Genomic DNA, 26,967 nt, shown 5'->3' with positions numbered 1-26,967 from the left:
AGGCCCGACAGTTGGAGCAGGTCTTGTCGTCATGATGGCAGCCGAGACAGTGGAGGCACAGTCAGTGAGGGTCGGTGACCGACATCAGCCGGTCGCAGTCCTCACAAGGTTTAAAACCTGGCATCCCCGGAGATTCCTCACTCCTCTGGGTGTCTTCTTGTAGAGTAGTTATGGGGCGACAGGCACACTGCTGGTTGGGGGGGCTTTTTAGTCATATGCAGGGGTGCAGGGTGGGGGGTGCAACTATGCAAGTTTTATTGTTTGTTTGTTCTATCTCTTTCTCTTTCTTGAGGCAATGGACTGTGTATTTCACTGTGCAATTGATAATTGAGCTGGTTGGAGTCGGGTGGGGCGGGTTGTTGGATGATGGGGGGTAGGAAAATGAAAGTGCTTAGCTGGAATGTCAATGGACTAGGTGACCGAGTTAAGAGAGGGGTGGTAATTCAACTGATAAAGAGGCACATGCCTGATGTTGTGCTTTTGCAAGAGACGCACTTAGTGGGAAACTCCTGTAGGGCTTTAAATCGTAAGGGTTACAAAATGGTTGCCCACTCTGGGTTCTCCTCGGGTTCCCGGGGGGCGGGCATCCTTGTGCGTGCGTCCCTTCCTCTTGAAATAGACGTCACACTACTTGATGACAGAGGACGCTACGCAGCTGTGGCGGGAAGATGGGAGGGGCGTTCCCTGACGCTGCTTTCGGTTTATGTTCCCCCAGGCCTCCAATCTAGCACCTTCCATGACCTTGGTAGCGCCATCTTGTCCCTGCCTTCGGGCTTATTGATCCTAGGGGGCGATTTCAACTCAGTCTGCTCTGGCACCCTTGATCGCCAGCCACCGAGGGACCTACCGGGCTCCCAACTGTGGCTGCCGACCTTCCTTGACTCTATGGGTTTGGTGGATTGTTGGCGGCTACTGCATCCTGCGCTCCGCCAGTTTTCGTTTCTCTCCGGTGCCCATGGGAGCCTGTCCCGCATAGATTATGTTCTCACTCTGGCGGCGCAGTCGCCTGCCATCTCCGAGGCCCGTTTTCTGGCAAGGGGCATCTCCGATCACTCGCCGTTGTGGGTCTCCTTTGATTTCGGTGTTGTCCTGTCCAGCCGTCCGGCAGCAGTAAATCCTTGGTATTTCCGCAACCATAAAACGCGAGCGCTCCTGGCTAAGGCCATCGACCTATATTTCACTGAAAATGTGGGCTCCGTTGGCTCTGCGGTCACCCTGTGGGAGGCTTTCAAGACTGTGTTGCGAGGTGAAGCTCTAGCTCTCATTGCGGAAGCCAAGCGAGCTCGTGATGCCGACCTTCTGCATGTGGAAGAAGAAGTCTTGGATCTCGAGTCCCGTTTGGGGCCTGAGCCTGACCCTTCCCTCCTACACGAACTCTCCCTGAAACAGTCGGAGTATCATGATCTCGCTACGAATGCTGCCCTGGTTTTGGCCAAGGAGCAGCAAGGCCGCATTTATGACGTCGGTGATAAGGCCGGTAAACTGCTGGCCTGGTTGGACAGGCGGGAGATGGCAAGCCGGGTGGTCCCGGAAATCCTGGGCGAGGACGGAGTGGTGGTCACAGATCCGAGTGCCATCGCCGAGTCTTTTGCGGACTATTTTCGGGGTGTTTATACAGCCGGCTCGGATCGTTCCGAGGCCGATTCAGCTGAGTTTCTCTCGGCGATTGACCTCCCTTGTCTTTCGGAAGAGGAAAGTGTCGATATGGACCGGGATATCACCGCGGACGAGATTGCTTTGGCGATCCGCGCCCTGCGAACGGGTAAAGCTACCGGCCCCAATGGCATACCGGTTGAATTGTACAAGATCCGGCCGGATGTGATCTCTCCTTATTTGAGGGGCATGTTCCTACGGGCCCGTGAGGAGGGTGTCCTTCCCTTGGACCAGCGGCAGGCCACCATAGTGGTCATCCATAAGGAAGGCAAACCGCGGGATGTTTGTAGATCCTACCGCCCCATCTCTCTCCTCAACGCGGAGCCCAAGATCCTGGCTAAACTACTGGCAAATCGGCTGGTCGGGGTTATTAGCGACTTGGTGCACCCGGACCAATCCGGTTTTATTCCCCGCCGCAACACTGCCCTCAACTTGAGACGTTTGCACGGGGTCATGGCCAGAGCTCACGCCCTTACGGAACCGGCGGTTCTTGCCTCCCTTGATGCCACGATGGCCTTTGATTCCCTAGAGTGGAGCTACTTATGGGCGGTGCTGACAAAGTTTGGGTTTGGACCGGGCTTCCTGGGCTGGGTGCAACTTCTTTATGCTTGCCCACTGGCTGCTGTCACGGTTAACGGCCGCATGTCTGCTCCTTTTGCGCTCCACCGCGGCACCAGACAGGGTTGCCCCTTGTCTCCACTCCTGTTTGCGTTGGCCCTGGAGCCGCTCGTGGCTATGCTACGCTCGCACCCTGACTTGCATGGGATCTCCTGGTTCCCAGGCTTCGAGGACAGGGTCTCCCTGTATGCGGACGACATCCTGCTTTACCTCACCTCCCCCTGTAAGTCGCTTATTGTGGCGTGTGACGTGCTCAGGTCGTTTGGGCGCTATTCTGGCCTGATTATTAATTGGGCCAAATCCTCCCTTTACATCCTCAAGGGTGACACGCCGCGCCTCCCCAGAGGTTGCAACATACAACTGGCCGGGCAAGGCTTCAAGTACCTAGGGATGTATATATCGAATAATCCTAAGGCGAGGTATGACCACAACTTGCTCCCGCCGCTCCACCGATTGCGGAGGGATGTGGAGAGTTGGCGCAAGCTCCCTCTCTCTCTCCTGGGCCGGGCGGCATTATTTAAAATGATGTCCCTGCCCAGGTTCTTATATGCCTTGCAGAACACTCAGGACCTTGTTCCGGCTCGTTATTTTAGGGAGGTTGAGAGCCTGCAGCGTGCCCTGCTTTGGGATGGTCGGCCCCGTGTCGCTGTCCAGAAGCTTACGATGCCGTGGTATGACGGGGGCATTGCGTTACCAGATGTGCGGAGGTACTACTGGGCCTCTCAACTTACCGCTATTAACCATGGCCTTTATGGTCCTGTGGACAGCCCGGGCTATGCTATGGATAGGTGGCTCTTGCACGGAGGCAATTACTACCGCGCTCTATATTCTGGATCCTTCGATCGGCGCCTCACGGGCCCGACCAAGGCGGCGGTCCACACGTGGCGAACGATCAATAAGATACAGGGCTGGCAGGGCAGACTGACGAAATTCACCCCTCTATATGATTCAGATATCTTAGGCAAGCTCTGGCATACCAAGGGTTTCGACAAATGGGACCTCATAGGTATTTCGAGGGTGGAAGACATGCTGGCCAGGGGGGAAGTCAAGACTTTCCCGCAACTACAGGCGGAATACCGATTGGGTGGAACGGAGTTTTTCCGTCATGCCCAACTTAAGCACGCAATCACTGCCGCCAGACCGGAGGAGGGCGAAATCCCCGAGAGCTCTCCCTTGGAGGACAGGGTTCTGGACGGGCATATGCCAGATAGCGCCATTTCTCTGTCCTACAAGAAGCTGATTAATGTTAGAATCGACCTCCTCCAGCGCTTGCGGGACCAGTGGGTAGCCGATGGCCTGGAACTGGACGACGAGGACTGGCAGAGTGCTGTGTCCTCCCCTAAGGAGGTCGCCATCTCCTCGCGTCTGCGGCTGGTGCAGTTTAAAATCCTCCACCGGGTGTACGTTACCGGCCCCCGGCTTGTGCGTATGGGCTTCTCGCCTGATGGCTATTGTCGTCGTGGCTGCGGAGCCCTTGCTACTTTTATGCATATATTATGGGAGTGCCCCGTTATTGCCCCTTATTGGGAGAGAGTACACCGAGTGATGAGGGAGGTGACTGGAGTTGAGTTGGCTGCAGAGGCGCGTAGGTGCCTCCTCAATGTCTGGGAGCCGAATGACTACAACACGGCGCAGACTCGTTGGGCTACACTGGGCAACATGGTCGCTAAGAGGGATATAGCGCAGAAATGGGGATCCAACGCGGCCCCCCTGGTGGTGCAATGGAAGGCTAACATGGACTGGTGTATGCTGCGTGAGAAGACTGTGTATACTGCCAGGGGGCGACCTCAGACATGGAATAAGGTGTGGGGGGCATGGAATGCTTACAGAGGTGACTTGTGCCTGCCACCAGAGCCGATTCCCCGCGATGAAAACCTGTCACCGTAGCTGATGACACCAGCTATGCCACTCGTGTTGTAATTCTCCTGTTCCTTCTTCCCCACCCCTTTTCTACATCCTACTTACGTTCTTTTCTAAATCTTACCTGGCCTCTGACGCCTCCTACTGACTCATAGGCATTTCTCCTTCTCCATTGCCTTTCTTCTGCGCCCTCGGGCGCCTCGGTTTAGGTTTCTGTTTATATATAAAATAAAAAACAACCTGCATTGTTCTGATATGAATCGCTTTGCACACTACTTCTTCTGATACCATGCTGCCTTGCCTCCGGGATGTTAGGCTGAACAGCTGTGTGCTTTACTACAATAAAGGTTTTAAAAATTATAAAAAAAAAAAAAACCTGGCATCCCTACCGGCACCGATCGGAGTCGAAGACTCGAAGAATGATCAAAAAGATCTCAAAAAAGTTTAGTCAAAAAGTGACTAAGGTACCACTTTTTCCGGATCTGCGATGCTGGCGTGGAAAAAAATAAATAAATAACGTCAGCACGCGGAGGCGGCGCCCAAGTACTCCGACGACGTCATCATGGCGCCGACGACGGAGCCGCAGACGACGCCTATTGACGTGCAAGGGTACTGCTACGTAAAAATTTCCAATTTCCGGATCCAGTCCGACACCTGGGGATATTCGAAGGTAAGGAATATAATACTAACCGGTTTCTTTCAGATCAGTATTATAAATGTACGCTTCCCCTAGTTCCCCAACGAAGGGCACATGACTGTGTGCAAACCTAGGCTGCTTAGCATACAAAAAGTAAAAAAATGGGGGAAACTCCATCAAAAAGAAAGTTGGCTCAGTTATTTTTTACATGAAAGTTTAAATCCTTGCGACATGCCAAATTTAACAAATACATTTCTTGTTCTTATACCTTCAAATTTTAAAGTATGCAGACCGTCCATGTTATTTCCAAATTAATTTCCGTACCTGTACCAAAATATAATTGATTGCTTCAGATAATTTATTGCAGACAAACCAGTAGTAGTTTGCGATAAGGTATATTAATTACATAAAGTCTTTTTAAAAACCATCTGCTCGTTTGACCTCTATATACAGATATGCCACTTTCGGTTTATGCTGAAAACATTAAAGGGAAGGATAGTAATTCTTGTTCAAAAGGAGAGAACGAAATGCATATCCAATGGCCCTGGGAAGATCCTGGCAAAAATGAGCTTGCTTGAGTGAATTCACATGTGATGGAAAGCAGGAAGAATGTTCCCGAACATGGTCTGGAAAGCAAACACCTTTGTCACCAAAAAACTGTATCTTTGTAATTAGGTTTTAAAGTCCAACTTGGAAGGGTATTAGTAAACAAAAAACATATTTTGCTGTGTGAACGTGTACTTTACAAATTCACGTTATGTTAGTTTCTTTCTAACAAGGCATTGGCTCACCTGTGTGCTTGGCACAATGCTTTGAGCTACCAGATAGCCATCATGAAAACCTGAAATGGGATATAAAAGGCAATTCACCCTCTAGGGCGCACTCGTGTGGATCAGGTCTGTTTTGTAAGCCAAGGGTCCTTCTTCCGGACAGCAGATACTTGAAGTGCTGCTGGGGCCTAGTGCCAGGTCCCAAGTGACAACGCCAACTATGCAACTCCCAGCTGGCTTAAGCTTCGCTGGGAGCGGTCTTTGCGAAAGAATGAAGCAGTGCTTCTTGGGTAGAGGGTGTGTATCTTCGAACCATAACCTTATTTGCAGTGCCTCCTGAACGCTCATCTCTGGCCATGTGCTGTGATCCTCTGAATGACAACGTGGGTTTCTATTTGCTTGAATCCGAAGCTTGTCTGTCACCGTTCTTCCCATTACATTACACTGTGAAAGGCATTTCCAAAAACTGCTGCCTGAGTGGGAAGAGTTCTGAACTGGCATTTGGCGATGCTTGTTTATTCGCATAATGTAACTGTCCTGAACGCAGTGGTTGAGGTAATACGTTTCTTTTGTTGCTTTCTTTTGGACTAATTTATTAGCATGAGTTTTAACAGTGATCACATTGGACATATATAACGCATAACTCAAATTAAAACGTTTCTGGGCGCTTAAGATAGTTACTTACCAAATTACTGGCGTCCATTTCATTGCCTTTTGGGCAGTGATGTGTAGATTCTGTGCACGCTGGATTTGAGCGTGTGACCTGTGCAAGGAGAGTGTTTGCCTAAATAGTTTTACACTCACACTTCCCAGCCTGCAGTGAACAGAAGGTTATCATGTACTTTACTGCTTTTGAGTAAACCGAAACAAACTAAGCTTACAGCTCCCTGAATGCGTTGACTGGTTAACTAAATTCCGAGGACTGGAAGCCCAGTGTCCCGCCGATGTAACACTTTGAGCAGTAGGATGTATTTCGGAGAACTAATATGGCATATCTCCTACATGCAGCAAGGAAGGTATAAGTAAGTGTACCATTTACAAGTCTATGTAAGTCAGTAAGTTCATATTTTAAAGAAATTTTTAACAAAACCAGTACTCACATGCATCTGGTTCCAGCAGCAACACAACTCGTTCCGGTGTTGTGAGCTGCTAATCAGCTGCTGTAGGGGAGGAAGGAAGGGGGGCAAGTTGGAGCCCGGCACAGCGGCTCATTACTATAGATGGAAGAGGCTTTTGCCGGTAAAGACGTGGGAGGAGCATCAAATGGGCAGCCTGTTTTTGGTGGCTGGAGGGGGAGCAGATGGATCTGCAAATATAATTAAAGCAAATCGCTTGTAATTAAAGCGCGGCGCTTTGAAGCGGCAAATAAAATTAAAGCGCTTATAAAACCAGTGCCACATTGACCTACATCGAAGTATTTTTAGGTCAAACATCGCGCTGGAAGGGAAGCAGATGGAGGCTGCGCGCATGCACGCTTGCGTGAAGGCAAGCGCTAGGCCATCAAAAGCCTGTGGCAGCACTTTGAAAACCCCAATACTAAATGTCTCCGAGCAGCGCATGCGCTGGCTCAGCGAGACCTTAAGAGAACTGATCCCTTTTAGCTTCATCAGTCCTCACGTAAGGCAGCATTTAGAACAAACAAGAATGAATGGCAATCCAGAGGAAATTTTAAAAAAGAGAACTTAAAAAGAGGGAATGGCGTTCCTAAATGCAGCAACTCCTTGACAGGGATCTTCGCATATTATCTTTATTTGTTTAATGAAATTTCTGAAATGTCCAAAAGCGTCATTCATTTTAGCAGGGCTTGAAAATATTCCGCTTTTATATTCCTAGCCACCTGCAATTCCCTTATACTACTCAGCGTCCCTGTCACCGACCTACAAATGGGAGGGGAGCCATGGCACAAGCTTTACAGTGCTTGGGACAAAGTATGTAGTGCGATGCAGTGGGCGTTTATTGATTCACAACAATCAAACAGTCATTGCTGTCTGGGAGAGGGAAGGGGCGGAACAACGAGGTCAACTGGCTCCAAGTTAGGGCAGACAGGCATGGGGAGGGGTTAATAAACTGCATTCGGAAGCTCTTTGAAGGGGAAGTGCTTCACCTGAGTGACTGGAGACAATCGCAGCTCACACACTCATGCCAGACATGTCACTCTACCATTTGCTATGGGCTAGGCCTCAAGAGAATTCCTAGAAACCGCTGCATGTTTATTCTGGCCGAATATGGAGTCAGGAACATTAGGATGCAGAGCCGACACCTTATGGAGCAGAAGCACTGAATCAATCAATCAAGGGACCAGCTGTTGTGTTTATAAACAAATTCCTCTGTAGCGTGGAAATAGTAAACAAAGATACACTAAGCAGTCCTGATAGTAAAATGGGCTATTTTTTGACGAATGTGCACAGGGGTTTACTCGCAGTGAAGGGACCCAGTACCATACGGTACGCAATGGTGCATGGAGTAATATGTAATACCTGCTTAACAGACAAACGGGAAGACCACTTACCAAAAGTCTCTCTGTACTGATAGATTGTCTCTATGCCAGACATAACTAGCATTGGCAAAGCCAAAAGGTCTCGCCTTCTTGACCTATTTTCTTTGTCAGTGTTTTTTTGCCAACGAGATACAGCTTAAGCAACAAAAATGATTTTTTTTTTTTAAATGGCAATGACTGGATCAAAGAAGCTGAGGAGGTAATTTCAGTTTCAACGAAATCTCGGAGGGAACTGGTTTTGGAGGATGTTTTGAGTCTAATATCTATTTGTGAATTGAGTTCCCTTTTAAGAGGCTGGCTCAAACGCTATCATTCCTCAGAACTTTGGCCAAAGAGAAACGGATTACAAATTCAATAACTGTACCCAAGATGACAAAAAACACACATTGAGTCCCCTTCCCCTTTTCCGTCTAACCCCCCCTCACCCACAAACACACGCTCCAGAGGGAGAGAGAGAGCGAGAGAGAGAGAGAGAGAGAGAGAGAGAGAGAGAGACAGAGACAGAGACAGAGACAGAGACAGAGAGAGAGAGAGAGAATCCCGTAACACTATGAGGTCTGAGTGTCCTAGACCGTACATAGAAGACAAAGTATGCCAAACACCTAACCTAGACCCTGACCTTATAAAGTTCTTATTTAAATTAGGCAAGGATCCCAGGAAGGGCCTCGAAAGGGCTCTTAAAGCCTGTCAGGATCACCTTCTTGACCTCTTAGGCCCCTTACTAGGATCCTCGACTTAGCCAAGGAATCCCACATTTCTAACTCTCCCCTTGATGCCAATCTAATTAGGGGATGGAGCCACAGAGCAATAGTACTCCTTGGTAACGCAAATTCCTCACTTAACATTGAAAGAAGGAAGACTGTCCTTAATAGAATAAATCGAAAACTCTGCGATCTTGCTGAGAAAGAACCTTCGTCTAAACCCAATGGCTTTCTCTTTGGAGAGGACATGATTAAAACGCTTGGTAAATATGTCACAACTTTTACCGCTTTGGATAAAGCTCAAAATAACATGAGTTTTTTCGACAAACCTTTTTGGTCAGGCCGGAAGAAGGGGCCCCTCTTCCGGCCGCGGAAATTTCTGGCCCTTCTCATCAGGAAGAGGAAGAGGTTCTACCGGTAGAGGCTTCTACCCCTCCAACAACCAACAATACTACCCACAGAGAGGAAGAGGTTCACGTGGAAAAGGTTCCCCCCACCCGTGGTGCTTCCAACAACACTACTCAAAGTAAGTGCTTCTCTTTCTTCTTCCCCCCCAAAGGTCGGGGGGAGGCTCAAACATTTTTTTTCACGTTTGGGAATCCTTGACACAAGACCCCTGGGTTCTCGAAAACTGTCCAGGGTTTCAAAATAGATTTTATACAGATCCCACATCAATCGGTTACTCCGAAACCTCTAGTTCTTCCCTTAGAACACCTAGAACTCGTCAAAGAAGAGGTCTCCTCTATGTTGAAGAAGGGCGCTATAATCTAGGTACCTTGGTCTCAAAATTATTTTGTAAGCACCCTTTTCTTAGTCAAGAAGAAGGACAAGGGTTGGCGACCGGTAATAAACCTTCGGGAGGTAAACAAATACCTCTTCTATGGACATTTCAAGATGGAGGGCATCCATCTGCTCAGAGACCTTCTCCTCCGGGAAGACTGGCTGGTCAAATTAGATTTAAAAGATGCCTATTTCACCATACCCATGGCAAAAGAACATCAACCCTTTCTCCAATTTATTTGGGACAATCGCCTGTTTCAATTTCAGGCCCTTCCATTCGGCCTTTCATCCGCCCCTTGGTGCTTCACCAAGGTCATGAGAACGATCGTATCCATCCTGAGATCCAGAGGTATTCGTCTCACTATCTACTTAGACGACATCCTTATCATGTCCGCACAGATATTAGAAGATCTCCAAACCTCCATGGACCTCAGAGGATCTCGGATTCATTATAAACAGGGAAAAATCCATTCTTTTACCTTCAAAATCTTTGGAGTTCCTAGATTTCACGGTAAACACCTCCAGCTGTCTCCTCTTACTTTCAAAAAAGAAAATTACCAAAATTCGCAAAGAGATCAGGTTTGCTCTAAGGCAACAGTCTCTCTCCCTCCGGGAATTAGCCAGACTTCTCGGTCTCCTTTCTTCCTCGATCCAAGCTATCTTTCCAGGTCCCCTGAACTATCGTGCTCTTCAGAGAGTGAAAGCCAATGCTCTCAGATCCGGACTTTGGTACGGAGACCACGTATTTCTGGACGAACAAGCCAGACTGGAACTCTCTTGGTGGCTGGACAATTTGGACGCCTGGAACGGAAGGGCTATCTTCGGTTCAACTCCAGACTTTGTTTTGGAGTCAGACGCCAGCCTTCACGGCTGGGGAGCACGTCTCCTCAACCAGGACACTGGTGGGATATGGACCCCTTCAGAGTCATCTCACCATATAAATTTCCTAGAATTGTCGGCCGGTCTCTATGCCTTGATGAGTTTCAGACATTCTCTTCAGGGCAGATCCGTTCTCCTGAAAATGGACAACGTTTCCGCAGTCTCCTATATCAACCGTCTCAGTGGTACGAGCTCTGCCGACCAATCAGACCTGGCCAAGAAACTCTGGATGTTCTGCTTGGAACACAAGATCTCACTGAGGGCAGAATACCTCCCGGGGAAATCCAATCTCTCAGCGGATTAGAACTCAAGATTCCTTCTAGATTTCAGCGATTGGAAACTCAATACGTCTGTTTTCAATTCCCTGGTTCACTTCTGGGGTCCTTTCGATGTGGACCTTTTCGCAAGCAGTTTGACTTTCCAACTCCCTCAGTATTTCAGCTGGATGCCAGACCCGGGCGCCCTAGCTGTCAACGCTTTCCTCCAATCTTGGGCTCCTCTGCGCCCCTATGCCTTTCTGCCATTTGCTATGATCCAAAGGGTTCTGCAGAAAGTGAGAGAGGAACAGTGCTCTCTGGTCCTGATAACCCCTTTCTGGCCGTCTTAAGCATGGTTCCCCACAGCTCTGGAACTTTCTTACGACGTTCCCTTCCTGATTCCGGGTACTCAAGGGCTCCTGCTAAACGCAAACGGAGAAGATCACCACCTGGTTCTCTCAGGGAATCTGAACCTTCTTGCCTGGAAAGTGTCAGGCAATCTAACCAATTGTCTGGACTTTCGTCTTCGACTCTCACTCTCCTTGGAGAATCTTGGGCACCTGGAACACACTACAGATATAATAACATCTGGAAAGAATTGTCTAGTTGGTGCATGGAAAGGGACATGGATCCCGTGGAGGCTCCTATCGTCAATGTAGTGAATTTCCTGGTGGAACTTTGACAGTGTTCTTTCCTATAGATCTATTAACTGTTTTAGATCTGCAATTTCCACAGGACATTCCCTTGTCAACGGTAAGACGGTAGGTAAGAATGTTATCATTTGTAGAGTACTTAAAAGTATCAGGCTTAAAACGCCCCCTAGGCCTAAATATCAATCTGTTTGGGATGTTAAACTCTTGCTTGACCTTTTTTGCTCCTGGCCTGATAACTCCCTTCTTAACAGAAAATGTCTTTCAATTAAACTTGCCTCTCTCATATGTCTGATTTCTTGTCGCAGGGTATCTGACGTCAAAGCTTTAGATATCTCCTGTAGATGTTATGACATGTTTGGTGTTAAATTTGAAATCTATAAAAGAACTAAGACCATGTCTGATTTCATTTTTTACCCTCGTTTTGATCTCTGCAAAAACCCTTGTGTAGTTGATTGCATGAAGGAATATGACTCAAGAATGAAAGACCTCCGTCCACCTGATGCAAATCAACTTCTTGTCTCCTATGTCAGACCCTTTAAACCCATCTCATCCTGCTCTATTGCTAGGTGGGTTAAGCTGGCTATGAACCTTGCTGGCATTGATCTTTCTAAATTTCAGGCTTACTCTCTAAGAAGTGCTATGTCCAGCAAATCTTTTTGGTGTGGTGGTAAGTTGGATGTTATCCTTAAGTGTGCAGACTGGTCTAATGCTTCTACCTTTGCGCATCATTACTGCAAACCTATCGAACATGTTTCTGATGCTGTTATTCAGGGCTACCAACATGCATAATGTAGCCTCCTTGTTTTGTAATGAAATTGAGATTCTCCTATTAACATGACCAGAGAATCTGGATTTCATTAAAGACACAGAGGCTAACATTATCCCCCCCTTCCCTCCCTTGGATGGAGTATATTTTGGATATTTTGTTCAATTAGACATTAATAACATTTAATTTCTGATGTGTATTCAATTTTCAGAATTCAAGTTTGCTTACTTCTAATGTTATTGCTAACTTTCTGAATTCTCCTCATATATCAACGGTTCAAATTTTTTATGTTCATTTTATTTTCAGATAATTCGAATTAGTGGATCTCCACGGTTTTTGCTTCACTTCCTTCCATGGATTTCAACCTCTTCACCATCCTTGTACCAAGTTGCAGCTTGATTAAACTTCTCATCGTTCGTTCGCATTTAAAAGAGGCAGCTCTACTCCTGGTCATGGCTTATATTGATGACGTGATGTCATCTAGTTCTTTATTGTTCCTTTATGATGTAAGCGGCTGTTGTGAGTTGGCATTAAAAGATTAATGCATAATGTTAGCCTCCGTGTCTTTAATGAAATCCAGATTCTCTGGTCATGTTAATAGGAGAATCGCAATTCACTTTAAAGTGTTTTACTTTTTAAGGGAAGTTCTTTTAGTTGCATTCTGCTAAGGACCCCTCAATCCACACGGGGGAGTTTTTCCTGTCACACCTGAAAGGGGTTAACACTTCACAAGCGAAACTAAAGTGTTCACAGTTTCTATGTCCTGTGTGCTGGTAAAGGACTGTCTGGCATCTGTTTGTGGGGGCCACAGGGGGCTGTAAGAAACGGGTGGGTTCACCGGTGTCTCGTGCTGGAGAATCCCTTGTGGACTGGGCACTTGTTTTCTTGGAGTGGAGTGGCTCACTGGTTAGAGGTGGCAGACCCGTAAGCAGAGAACGACCCGTGACCAGGTTTCAATTCCCGACGCGGCAGGGTCGTGGACCAGGGTCAAACGGACTCTATAATTCTCGCCTCGGTGCCTACTCTAACCAGGGAACACACTAGGCAACTCTGGGCATTAAGCTTGCCTCATCTCTACAATGGCCCCCCACAGACGCCGGGGATGCCTGGTTTCACCTTGGAGATACCCAGAAAGGGACCATCTCACAGGGAAAACCAGGACGGGTTCCCCAGCGGTCTTCGGCGCCAGGATACTCCTTGGAGTCACAGTGGGCTTTACAAGTACACCCACATTTACATTTACAACGTTGCAGCCAAGACGCACTGGCTTTGAAACCTTTGAGTAACTTGTTACCCACAGAAATTAGTTTTATATGCATGGTTATGGAGTTATGGAGAGGGCGATACACTAACATTAAATAAAATACTTACACTGACCACTAGAGATGAACTAGCAGAGCCCCAGTTCTTGAAATATGTTAAAGATGTTTTACACTTTCAACTTTAAAGCTAGGACACCAGCACCATATTTTGAAAATAGTTTCAGGACTACTAAAAGTGATAGAAAATTTAATGCATGGCTCCTCTTTAAAGAGCTAGGTTCAGATCGTGAACTGGAAAAATGTTAAAAGTTTTAATGCCAACAAAAAATACAAAGCAAATTTTTAAAAAAAGTAAATAGCCCATTCATACATTCTTGGCTCAATTGCTCGACACCCTGTTAATATGTGGTTAGGAAATGAAGGTTGCTGACAATCGCTGCAGTGTATTTGAGAGAAAAGCTTCCATCACAACCCTGCGGCCTCTTTAGTAATTTCAGAATGAGGATGTACCCTGGTCATGGCGACGTCTAGCGTCTAAAAGGCTGATATGAATGAAAGAAAAAAATAAATGACAAACAAGCGCAGACTTCTGCGCTGGGTTAATTAGTAACCTGATCCTGGAATGCAGCTGGCGATGCTCGCTCCCGAGACCCATAGACCATGGGAGGGAACGTTTACAGAAAAGGCGGGACATACCCCCGCTTTTTGCCATTTGCGGGCTTTCATTTTTGAAAACCACATGCAATGGCCAATTAAATGTGTTGGTGTGAACAAATTCACAGAGAAGTCTGTAGGAAGTTTGGAGTGCTTACAAGAAGTCTTCCCATAGACCAGCGCATGAGCGCTTCACTAGGCTCGAACTAAACACGGGTAAAGGTTGTAAATCAAAAGTAAAGGTTTAACAGCGTGAAACAGAATGATGCTACGAAACCGAGGGAGGGAGAGGAAACTAAGGCACAAATAATCTGTTTTTCACACTAAACATTCACAAAATATGAATAAACCACCAACACCATAATCTATCTAAAAATGTACAACAAGGTGAATTGACTCAAATCTCCTGCTAATAATGTAAAGGGAACAAAACAGAACATTGTTTCTTAGATTTATATACATGGACTTACTTCAAAGTCTGGAAAAAATGTAAAGAGGAACGTCTCTCCAGTGGCATAAAAACCATCACTCACTTTAAATGGATCAGAAGACAATGCTCCAAACACCTGGAAATTAAGAGAACATACATTAATCCACTATTCTATTAAATGTCTTACTTCTTTTCATCATAACAATGCTATTTTTTGTTTTCGTCTGTTGTCAATTAATAACTTTCTTTGTGTTGAATACCGTCTTTAATTTTCATTTTGTAATTGAACTTGGCACAAAAAGAGGGGAGCATTCTATTAAGTTAACTATATTGGAAAGCAATACGGCGTTACAGGATAATTACACTGAATTAAGCAAGGTCTCTCTAGAGTAAACTCTTATGACGGATTTCTGCAAGTTACCAGTATCGACTGATATAGGACTTTAAAAGTATACGTTAAGAGCTTTGCATGTCCGAAATACAAATAATCTGTATATCCTTCACGGCTGGAGAGTGGAATGCGATTACGTCACAGAATATAAGATGTTTGAGAGGTGCAAACGGTCAAACCTATTTGGAAACTAAGGAAGGTACATTGCGAATTGAAGGGGTTAGTGATTTTAAGGGAGGGTAATGTAATGCAACGATGCTCGGTATAGTGACATTTCTGCAGCGCACACCGTGTATTTAAATGCCACAAGACACTTTCACTCCGATAATAATCCTATTGACTGATTAGTTTAGTATGTCGGGCCTTTCTGAAGAGCTGATGGTTAACCGGTGTGAGAAGGGGTTCCATTTAAAAGCGGGGAGGACAGAGCAATGTCCCTCTACCCTCAAATAGCTAATCTTGACAGCTTTTCAGGACACCAAGGGCTTCAACTCTAAGGAGTCTCATTTTGGAATTCACACATGCTGACATGGACCACTGCTAAATTATACACGTCAAGCACAGAATTTAAATGTAATTTATTTTCAGAGCAGGAGGCAGTGGGGATTCTTTGCTTGGTTGTTACTCCACTATGTGCCAATTCATCTACAAACTCAAACACTGCCTGAAATACAACTTCCCCAAGCATTAGGGAGAGCAGGAAACAAACTGACCATAGACGAGTAGTGTGTTAACTGCAGGCCCTGCCACCACAGGATCATCTCTAGACGGAATGTGAGTAAAGCTTTTTTGATCCTAGGGATATGATGGTGCGTTTTCGATGGAAAACCGCCTAAGGTATTCAACTTGCCAAGTTCACTGGAACACATAGTTCAGAGTGTTCCTGCATCTTGGTAAAAAATTATTTGAAAAACAACAACATAGGTTTGGTCGCGCTACAGTTTAAGTTTAGACTAGTAAAATAGGCACTTAAACTATAATCTCACTTGCTACGTCCTCCTACTGCTAGGTTTGCCGCTGTATCTACATGCCTGCAAACGTGATACCAAGACATGCCTGAAGCAAAAAGAGCTTCAGTATGGCAACGCCAGCATAAAACTTGCTACAGGGCCTTCGAACTTCAACACACGTACCCACAATTGAAAGGAAGGGTTACTTGTAGCCGTGAGCAAGCAGATTAAGTGGCTAAGCAGCAGTCGACTGTGAACTAATGTACTACACTCGGATCCAGAAGAACAATGATTGTTATCAAAGTTCAGGTTTCACATGTAATCACTTGAACAGTCAACTCATAAGTAAGCCAATGTTTCAACCACAGTATTGACAGTAGGGGTGTCCTTTGGACAACAAATAAGGAGACCCCCGCTCCCCCCTCAAAGCCATCTACATTGTTACAATCAAAGACCCAGATCCATCAGTATCCAGTCAAGTATGCCGGGGTATGGAGAGTAAATCTTGCTAAATAAATGACCTGTTAGCCAGGTTCTCAGGAATAACAGGGTGCCCTATATATTGCTGTACTGATCAAAAATACAGGCACACTATCAGTTGCCCTGAAACACAGGAGGTACAAAAAGAAGAGGACAAATCGCTCCCAGGTAAGCTACTCTCTCAGGATACTCAAACCGTCATTGATTTTTCGGAGGTCACCCCATTACTCTTTCGTTGCAAATTTGGAAAGGAGAGGAACAGAAAGTAGAAGTTGTCTCCTGAGACTAAATGCAAACCTTTTTGAAGTCTCTTTTGGTACCAGCAGCACATGTATGCAGGGCTCAATCTGCTCTGGATTCCCCTCGGAAGTCCCACCATAAGGAGTGTAGCCACCATGATAAAAAAATCGGTTGAAAGCAATTGCCTGAAAAGCAGTTGGACGTAACAACCTTCGATCCCCTGTAAGTTAATTGCAGGCAATCACTCATCAATAGCTCGGACTACTTTGTTATTTGTGTGAAGTGAAGACTAAAAGTCCATCACAATTCTTCAGACAGTCCGCAGCTCATTAATTTTGGTGTGCCTCCTGAGGATCACTAGGTCTAGAAAGACAGTGAGGCTATGCGAATATAATTTGTGTTATAGTAAGTACTGTTTGATGCCAAAGGGTTTAAGACTGAGTGGTACGGTATAAGGTAGTGAGAGGGGGCTGATGCAGTACTTTACAGTAGTTTTTAATAGGCTGCTAACGAGAATTCTTGCAGGCAAAATGACGATATTCCTATTGGGAAATATTCCTAGTGGTCTTTACATGCAACTATGAAATCTGATTTATATTCCGGTTTTTCTATCACATGTATTTTCGAATAGTAGAAGTGTACAGATAAGTAACTGTTAAAGGAATTAAAAATTAGTCAAGTGCTGTCAGGGGGTAGATGAAACGAAAAAAGACTGACCAATGAATCTGGAGGGCTTGGCATTGATCTTACAGAACTGTGTGGTGTTGGAGGCTGTAAAGGGCGGTCAGAAAAAGGTAGGTTTCACCGGGGTCGAGGATAGGACGAGGTATTATGGTTCAACTAGAGTGTATGCGGGTATTCATGTGGTAAGTGTGTTATAAGGAGAGGGTGGAGACTTTCATACTCCTGGCATCCAAGTTGAACGGAAATTTAATAAACTTAGGTAGTTGGTGTTTATATATGCGAATTAGTGGTACTTTGCTTTAAAATTCTTGAGTTGTTTTATTGAGACAGTCACCCTGTCGATGAGATGGAAGGTTAGTTGGAACGTAGGGGAGAAAACGTTCAAAAATATGTTGTTAATTAAAGAGAAGGAGATAACTGATGGCTGCTTCATTTCTGCTTTTGGGATCATTGTTTTAGTTATAGCCCCTGGGAATGGCACCAGGCTTTTAGAATTCCTTACCCTCTATCAGAGCCTTGTTGCCAGTTTTGGATGTCTACTGAAAACTTGGCTTTTCAGACTCAGACAGGCATACGGCTAAGTTCTGTGGCCCTCCTGCTGCTGTGCTTCTTGCGACATTAAACCTTTTTGGTGTACGGGTCCCTTACAAATTTGCTGTAACATAACATAACATGCAGGACAGGTTTAGTAAGGATAAGTAGTTGATATGTGCTGGAGCTACTATGTATTAAGGAGGAGTGTGCTAAATCTGCTGCATATGATGAGGAATGCTACATGTCCAATGGCTTATCAATAACTGATAAGCGCGAGGTACAGTGAGGGGTGAACTGTCTAGTGTTACAAGGGAAAGTAGATTGAAATGTTAGGGCTGGGATTATGGGTTTGTATTTATCTATGTGCGAGGATGGCCTGTGCAGGAGGGGTTAAAAAAACAATTGGTTTGCCTGGGTTAACGGTTTTGAGGACTACAAAACAGCGAGCCTCCCTGCTTGATTATTAGAACTGTATTACTTATAACACTGTATCTCACAATTAATGTTAAAATCTATTCTTGAATGAATTAGTACCTTCAAGTAATAAAAGGTTGAGCACAGCCATGTAATTCTTCACTAAGCCCATAGTTTTATACATCACCTTTACCACAAAGTTGTCATATTATTTGTGAGGACCATGAAAGTGATTACACACATCATTTGTGCAGCTTTAACAGCATCTCCAATAATAATTTTAGATGTCACTGTGGCTAAGAGGTCATTGTAAATTGGAGTTGCTAAGGAAAGGGTATTTCACTAAGTTTGTGCTAAAGTAAAACTGTCAGTAGTGCTCTATGCCATTGTTTTGTCCAGCTCAAACATCAACACTTTGGGGGCTTAGCTGGATATACTACTGAAGGTGTGAGTGGGCAGATAGGTTACAATAACATTCTAATTTTATCATGGCAACTAGCTTAGAATTACATTTCAGGTTAGCTTCTTGTTAATGGAAGAAGTAAGTTACTGTAACTTTTGAAGTAACTATCAATATGTGAATATGAAATTAAGAGTCCTGATCGTGTGACTCAAGTTCATTTCTGTTCTTTAACTGAGTCCACAACATCCCAGGATGCTTTTGTCTTATTGTCCTTTGATACTTTCCCTTTAATCATAACTCAAAGTGTCGATAGAGCACGGCTTTCATACCAAAAGAGGTAATTTCTTCCTTGATTACTTGCAATGCCCACTTCCGCAAATCAGTGGTAAGGCACAGGTCTGATAATACACTTCTTAATATTCCTCAATGACGGCTCCTTCTGTATCCTGTAATATGGACATAAAACAAATGGCCCAGCTCACTCCAACCACTTTGCCAGTTTTTCCTCCGACTCAAAATGTTTTAAAGTAATAAATGGTAAGGGGAGTTTCTATAACTCACATATTTCAATGTAACACAATAAATACAGACACTCATAAATCAGTTCAAAACTGCTTTGTATTTGTGATCATAATTCGTTCCCTTATTACAAAAATCAAAATTAACTGAATAACATGAATCTCAGTCCATGATTCTTCCATTGGTTCCAAATAATACAGTTCACTCCAGACAGCTTAGTTAAGTCCAATTATTTGTCGTCGAGACAACCTGCAACAGCCAACACATGCTTTGCAGTTATCTCACCACATCTTCGGCGCTTCAGGGACAACAATTATATAACAGTCTAACATTTTATTACAAAACAATTATTGCATTGCAATTAGTTTTCAATTCAATTGAAATGACCGTAATACAGATGTGTCCCAAAATGAAGAATCCGTTTAATAGAATTTGTTACACCTAATTATATGTTCAATTATCACAAGGCTCATACTAGAAATTCATATTATGAATCTTTACATTAAGATACACCTCAAATACTCTTCTCCAAGATGCAGGGCGGACAGATTCAGGGGTGCCTTTTGAGGTCAGGTTTCACCATACCGGGCCGCTCGTAGTTGAGGGAGTGAGGAGGGGTGTCTCTGTGCAGAGGCTGCAGGTGAGGTCAGAGAGTCCTGTAGGGGTCAACCCACGGTGGAGTTGGATTCTGGAGTGCTGGGGGATCTCGCTGAGCCCAGTAAGACAGTTGGACTCGGGTCGTAGGGGAGTGGTGCAGTGGTGGTTCTAGGCGTGTAGTTTCTTCGTCCTCAGCAGGCTCAGAGTCTTTCTTTGGAGTTTCTTTTAAACAGAGATGCTGTTCGCAGGAGATCCGGTCTTTGCTGAAGGCAGTCAGTCCTCCCAGGGGTTCTAGAGGTCGCTAGCTGCAGGACAAGTCTACTTTTGTAGCAGGACCTCTGGAAACTGCTGACGGGCCAGTAGTGCTTCTCTACAGTCTCCTCTGCTGTGCGACACCTTCCGTCCTTCGTATGTTGCAGGAATCTAGCATCCTGGGTTCAGGGCTGCCCCATAAATACTGTATCTATGGGCGTTTTAGTGGTCTCGAGGTAATAGCTATTGGGCTACTTACCTTAGGGTGACTAAACCCTTTGTGTTTTCAACCCATGTGGAGGAGTGGGCACATTCCCTAACCCTGATGGGGGGGGTGGTGCCCTACATCAGCAAGATGGCGGGCACTGAGGAGTGGGCTTTACCTTGCCTCCTACATCTCAGGGGTGGGGTTGGCAGGGGTACACACACCTCCATGGCTTGCTAGCTTTTCCCACCTGTCTTCCCACCTAAACTTGGGGTGAAAGCAGGAAGGGGGCCCTCCTCCTGCTAGCAGGAGGGACAGGGGTCGCAGTACAAAGGAAGCTGCTTAGCCCTTCCTGACTTAATGGAGGCGTTTGGACCTCTGCCCAGGAAAGGCTTTGTTTCTAGGCTCAGAGAGCAAGGACTCTCACCTCAGGGGTCCAGAAAACTCCTGTCTCGTGGTGGCAGGCTGGTGTTTACCAGTCAGGGAACCCACCAAAGGCTGGTGTGGTTTAGGGGTCGCCTCTAGTAAGGACCCTGAGTGCAAGAGTTAATACATCTGACACTGGAATCAGTGCAGGTTTATTATTCTGTGATGTTTGAGACCAAACATCCCAGGATTCAGTAAAGCCATTATGGTGCTGTGAAACTCAGGATGACAAGTTTCCAGACAATATACTCTTATATGGCTTTACTGCTTTTATAATATCTAAGAATGTACTTCAATATTATAGGGGCCTATCTGCTCATGCTGATAGGTCCTCACACATGATGTATAGTGCACTCTGCCTTAAGGGTGACTTACCTATGCCTCATACAGTGACTGGTAGGCATGGCACAAAGGGGTGTGTGCATTGTTGACTTCACTTTTAGCTGCACCAAAACAAAAAGGTGCACATTTGTGGTGAGAGGTCTCTCAGGGGGGCATAATACATGCTGCAGCCCGCAGAAGCCTTTCTCTGGCTATCATGCCCTTTGGTACCATAGGTACCCCTTGCAAGGGACTTACAGGTAGACATGAGTTGTGTCAATTGTGGTAACAATGGTTCAGTTTAGGGACAAGAACAGTCTCTGGGAACCTGATGGGCAAGGACCCAGTGCACAATCAGTCAAAGTGCATCAGATGTCAGGCAAAAAGTGGAGGAGTTACTGCAACAGAAACCAACTTTCCTACACAATCCCACCAACCTCAACCCCCAAACTAAATGACCAGAAGACTCACCCTAATCTGAGAGTCTTCCTAGTCCTTCAGGCAAGGTAGAGTAGAGGAAGTGGTCTGAAAGTTGCAGGGCCTACTCTGCCTTACATCCTAGTGTCCTAGTCAGTCTCTTTGGGAAGCTGGCCTACCTCAACAGTTTCAGGACCTAATTCCCAATGCTAATTTCCTAGCTCTTTAGTGTCTTAATTTTAGTTTGGGTGCAGCAGTACCTATCTCTGCAAATTCTAACTTAGCTAGGGCAAAATCCAGCTTACCCACAGAGGTTATTCACAGCTGGAGTAACCCCACCATGACCAACAGGGTCACGGGACTAACTTGCTATTTGGCATGGAGCTAGACCACCATGCCAAAGAAAGTGCTGCCATGAAGGCTAACACCAAGCAGAGGCTACTGATATCTGTCAGTTCCCAGAACCACACATTTATCTCTTCACTGGTAGGTGAAGAGGTTAACCTATAGGCTTCTTTGGGTTCTGGTTGCCTGTTTGCTGTTTTAGGGTGGGGTGGGGGTGGGGGGGGCTCTACACTTTGTAGTGAACACCCTTCTTCCACCCTCGGTTATGTAGGCTGAGAAACCAGCAACTCAGGCTGGACAGCTGCAGGACTAGTCTGGTCATTTTGTGGGCTAGAGAGGACTTCACAAGTGCAACCTTTGGTGTTCTCCCTTATTGGGATAGAATCTCCCGGGCCCTCTGGAACTGAGGCCAACAGTTGTCCACCTTTCCTACACGTTCTCTTCTTTTTCTTTAGGGACTTATCTGCACTAACTGCAGGTTCAGCACCCTTCCCCCAGATTCCTTGGGTGAGGACTGGCACTGGACTAGTACCTTACTGTGGCCCAGACCAACATCTGGGTGGTCATTCCCAAGAAGACATACAAGGGGGAGGTCTATGACTACCACCTTTCTCCAACAAAAAGACCCAACTATTTCTAGGGGCACTACATCCAAAGGGCGAACAGTGACGCCCCTGGGATAGCCCTTATACATTTTGTCTCCCCTGGGACATACTGGTTTGGGAGTACCAACCTGTCATGCATCACAGTGTGACTGGCACAGGTATCTCTCAATGCAGTGGTGGGAATTCCATTCACCAGTAGGTGGTCAAAATGTATACTCCCCTCTGGAATCTCCTTTAGGGCCCATTTTCCAGTTGAGGGCTATGTGAACTTCCTAATCTAAGGAACCCTCATAGGCTACACTGGCAACTCCTGGAGCTACATTAAGGGCTTTGTTTTTAGGACAGCTAGGGTCCTTGGTGTGGTGCCCTGTCTTTTGACAGCGGTGACACAATACCTTGTTGGGATCCCAACTCTTACCTTGGTACCCAGTTAGAGTGTGAGGTGTCTTTAGGCCTATTCTCCTGGGCAGGTTTTTGAGGGACCTGGGACTCCTTTTTATATTTAGGGAGCCCACCCAATTTTCCCTGTGGAGGTTTTGTAACCCCTTTCTTTTGGTCACACCCCAGTGGACGATTTGGTCACCCTAATCTTGACCCAGAGGTCTGCCTTCAATCCTAATTCTTGGAGAGAAATTGCAACTAGGTCTACCAGATACTGATGCAACTTTTCATTTGTGCAGTTACTTTACATGTGTTCTTTCGTCGTGAGTTCATAAAGCTAAACATAGCCATGCACTTCACTTCCAGTTAACCAGCTACCTAGTGTTTTGCTGAGTAGTCTATAAAGTCAAAAGGCTTGGGGTTTTGTGAACCCCCCTGAATCAAATTCTATACTCCTCAGTTGTGAGCCCAAAGCCCTCAATCAGGGTGCCCTTCATGAGGTCACAGAACTCAACATCTGGCCCAGTAAGGGCCAGTAGTCTGTCTCTGCAGTTACCAGGGAGCAGATCCCAAAGTAAAGCCACCCTCCTGCCCCCCGCCCACCCCACCAGTGTGACTTCTTCACTTGCCTCATTTCACAAGATCCCTCAAAGGCTGCAAACCACTTGGTGATGTCATCACTTCCTCAACTTCCTCAGAAAGTTCTTATGACCCTAAAATCCCTAAAGCGCTTTAGGGATCGCTTTAGGGATTTAGGGTCATAAGAACTTTCTTTCTCTTTGACACGGTTACCATCCATTGATGGACGGTAAGCCCAGCTCCAATATTTTTTTCTAGAGCCAGGAGTCTGGACTCTAGGTCTAACCTTTTGGTAAACCTGGCAAGCAGGATGTCCTCTTCATTGAGGCTTTCCTCAATGATCTCAGAAAACCCTGACCCACCTGTGTGAGACCTAGGTCTTGCGAGTGCTATCTTTGGAGTTGGGGGCACAGAGGCCCTGATCTATCTATTGAAGTAGGTTGTAAGTTACCTTCCCAGTCACTGGTTCAATCTATTTCTGAGGTGAGATCTTCCCTATAAGAAGGGTGGTCCCTGAAGTATTCTGCCAAGAGCTACTGGAAGCTTGTTCTCGAAAGGACAGGACACAATGGGCATTATTTTAGTCTTACACAGAGACCTTAACTCTCTCATCTGTAGATGGGGGTCAGGGGTGAGGTTGAGCTCCTCAACCATATTTTAAGTATTAGTCATCATTTTTAATAATAGAGGTAATTTATTTTTACCAGAGGTCAAAAACTTCTAGAATACTTTTATCCCTAACTATTGTGAGTTTTAAACTTTTGGAATGCTAGAAGGGACTCAACCGAGGCCCTACCAAAACTTTAAAATCTTTTGGAAAACTAGTCCATTAAAAAAATTTGTTGAACCAAGGCAATTTTTGGATTGAAGTTGTGTGATCAGCTGTGGACCAAGTGGTCCAACAAATGCAATGCTATAGATCCCACTGCTGCTCCAAATGTAGGAAGCTGGCTCTATATATACTATACCAAAGTCAGGTATAGTGTGCAGAGTCCAGAGGATCCCCAGAGGTATAGCAGAAGCTAAAGTAGATAATGCCTTACTCTCTTTTGTGGTAGCGTGTAGATAATGCCTTACTCTCTTTTGTGGTAGCGTGCTTGAGCAGTCAGGCTTATCAGGAGGGTAGTGTTAAGCATTTGTTGTACACGCTGAGGTAAGAAAAGTCACACACTTAAAGACATTCCAGATTAATTATTTGTATAAAAAATGATTTTTTTATTGTTTCATTTCTAGTAACAAGATTTACTCTGTAGCAGGTAAGTTAAACTCTTCATACAATGTTACTTTTCAAATGGCAGTGAATGCTGGTTTGGCAGGAACATTTAGATTACTTTTGCAATGAGAAAAACAATTGCTAAACTACACAAAATTACTGTTCGATTACTTCTAAATTACTTATCTAGTTTAGCATGAAACATACTCCTAAAATAGTCTAAGCAACACAGGACATAAGTAATAAGGTTAACTCGCTTACAGGCACTAAAGTACTTTTGTTGCAGTACAAGATAGTTCAACACAGAAAAACATGCCATATAGTCCTATAGAGAAAGACGATGAGTTATGTTTGCAGGTAGGCTAACCGCTTCGAAAAGGGAGTTTTGGAGGGTAGAACCAAGGTTCAGGTTGGCACCACCAGCTGCACCAGGGCAGGTGCCAATGTTAGCCAATAGAGCTAGGAGACCCCCCTTGGTCGGGGGCTGCTCACATGCAGGCCACTCTGTTTTGGTGTCAAGCTCCTAGTGTTAAGGTCAGGGTAAAGGGGATCCCAGGTCAGCACCAAGTCCCCACCACCTGCGGCGCAGGGGGGAGGGGGGGGCATGGAACTTGGAGGTGTTGGGCACCGAATGCAACCCTATGGAGGCTGCTGGTTTGGGATTTTGGCTGCAGGCTTGGTCCAAAAAGTCTTCTGGGAGGAACCAACAGCTGGGAAGGTAAGTTCGAGGGCTCGGGACGCAAGTGCACCTCAGGTCCTCTTCTCCAGGGCGCTGGGAGGCTGGATGCAGGAGTGGATTTTGAGGTCAGGTTTCACCTTACTGTGCCACTCACGGTTGGGTGGGGGTCTCTGTGCAGAGCTGCAGGGGACGTCGGGGAGTCTTGGAAGGATCAACCCACATTGGACTCTGAAGCTCTGGGGGACCTTGCTGGGACCAGTGGGCCACTTAGACTTGGCGACTAGTGAAGTGGTGGTTCCAGGAGTCGAGAGTCTTTGTCCTCAGCAAGCTCAGAGTCTTTCTTTGGAGTTTCTTTTGAAAAGAGCTGCTGTTTCCAGGAGATCCGTTCTTTGTTGAAGGCAGCCAGTCCTCCCAAGGTTTCTGGAGGTCGCTGGCTGCAGGACAAGTCTATTTGTGATGCAGGATCTCTGGAAACTGCAGACTGGGCAGTAGGGCTGGTGCCAAGTAAGCTCTTCTCTACAGTCCCCTCTGCTGTCAACTTCTTTTGTCCTTCTTCGTAGGTTGCAGGAATCTAGAATTCCAAGTTCAGGGCTGCCCCATAAATACTGTATATCAAGGGCATTTTAGGGGTCTTGAGTGAGTAGCCAATAGGCTACTTACGTCAGGGTGACTACACCCTTGGTGTGCTAACCCCACGTGGAAAAGTGAGTACAATCCTGAACCCTGATTGGGGGATGCCCTTCATCAGCAAGATGGCGGGCACTGAGGAGTAGGCTTCACCTCGCCTCCTCCACCTGAGTGATGGGGTTGGCAGTGGTACGCAACCTCTATGACGTGCTAACTTTTCCCACCTGTCTTCCTACCTAAATTTGGGGTGAAAACAGGAAGGGGGCATTCCCCTGCTAGCAGGAGGGGCCGGGGTCGCGGTACAAAGGAAGCAGGGCTTTTGAAGTTGTTCAGCCCTTCCTGACTTAGAGGAGGTGTTCGGACCTCTGCCCAGGAAAAGCTTTGTTTCTAGGCCCAGAGAGCAAGGACTCTCACCTCAGGAGTCCAGAAACCTGTCTCGTGGTGGTAGGCTGATGTTTACCAGTCAGGGAATCCACCAAAGGCTGGTGTGGGTTAGGGGTCTCCTATGGTAGGGACCCCTGAGAGCAAGAGTTAATAAATCGGACACTGGAACCAGTGCAGGGTTATTATTCTGAGATGTTTGATAACAAACATCCAAGGAATCAGTAAAGCCATTTTTGTGCTATGAAACCTGTAATGACAAGTTTCCAAACCAGGTACTCTTATATGGCTTTAATGCACTTGTATCTAAGAATGGACTTAAGATATTAACGGGATCTATCTGCTCGTGCTGATAGGTCATCACATAAGGTGTATATATAGTGCACTTGCCTATGCCTCATGCAGTGACTGGTAGGCATGGCACATAGGGGTGTGTTCCATTTCGGCTTCACATTTAGCTGGACCAAGGCATGCAAGCTTAAATAGCAGTGGTGCCTGTTTGTGGTGAGAGGTCTCTGAGGGTGGCATAATATATGCTGTAGTCCTCGGAGGCCTTTCTCTGGCTACCATGCCATTTGGTATCATAGGTACCCCTTACAAGGGACTTAAAGGTAGGCCAAAGCTGTTCCAACTGGGGTAATATGTAAAATTGGTTTTACCAGGGATCTACCTCCCTACAGATATGGCTATACTTTTTTGCTGAGTGAGGAGAGTCCTCGTATTATTGTCTTTGTTGTTTATGTGCATTTTTACCTGTTATGAGATCAATGAGTGATATCGAGAGAGCAGTTGAAGGATTGTTTTTCATTGACTTTGTGTCTGATTCTTATGTGTTTACTTGTCTCTGTAATTGGTTTCTTCATTCCTATTTAATACAGGATTATCCCACTGTGAAATATGACTTGGC

The 26,967-nt window shown here is 45.9% G+C and overlaps 1 protein-coding gene across 5 annotated transcripts in view; it reads right to left on the bottom strand.

Moving 5' to 3' along the window:
• Positions 1-26,967, bottom strand: part of OXR1 (oxidation resistance 1) — a 1,826,889-nt gene that overhangs the window by 88,210 nt on the left and 1,711,712 nt on the right. For all 5 annotated transcript variants that reach the window (XM_086966107.1, XM_086966110.1, XM_086966106.1 and 2 more), the window contains one exon: positions 14,458-14,553. In XM_086966107.1, coding sequence (XP_086822233.1) covers positions 14,458-14,553 — 96 coding nt within the window. The remainder of the gene's footprint in view (positions 1-14,457; positions 14,554-26,967) is intronic.

Source organism: Lissotriton vulgaris, chromosome 4_1 (genome assembly GCF_964263255.1).
Source record: "Lissotriton vulgaris chromosome 4_1, aLisVul1.2, whole genome shotgun sequence".
Taxonomy (NCBI): domain Eukaryota; kingdom Metazoa; phylum Chordata; class Amphibia; order Caudata; family Salamandridae; genus Lissotriton; species Lissotriton vulgaris.
Note: the sequence above shows the minus strand (reverse complement) of the source record. Positions and strands in the feature narration are given on the sequence as shown.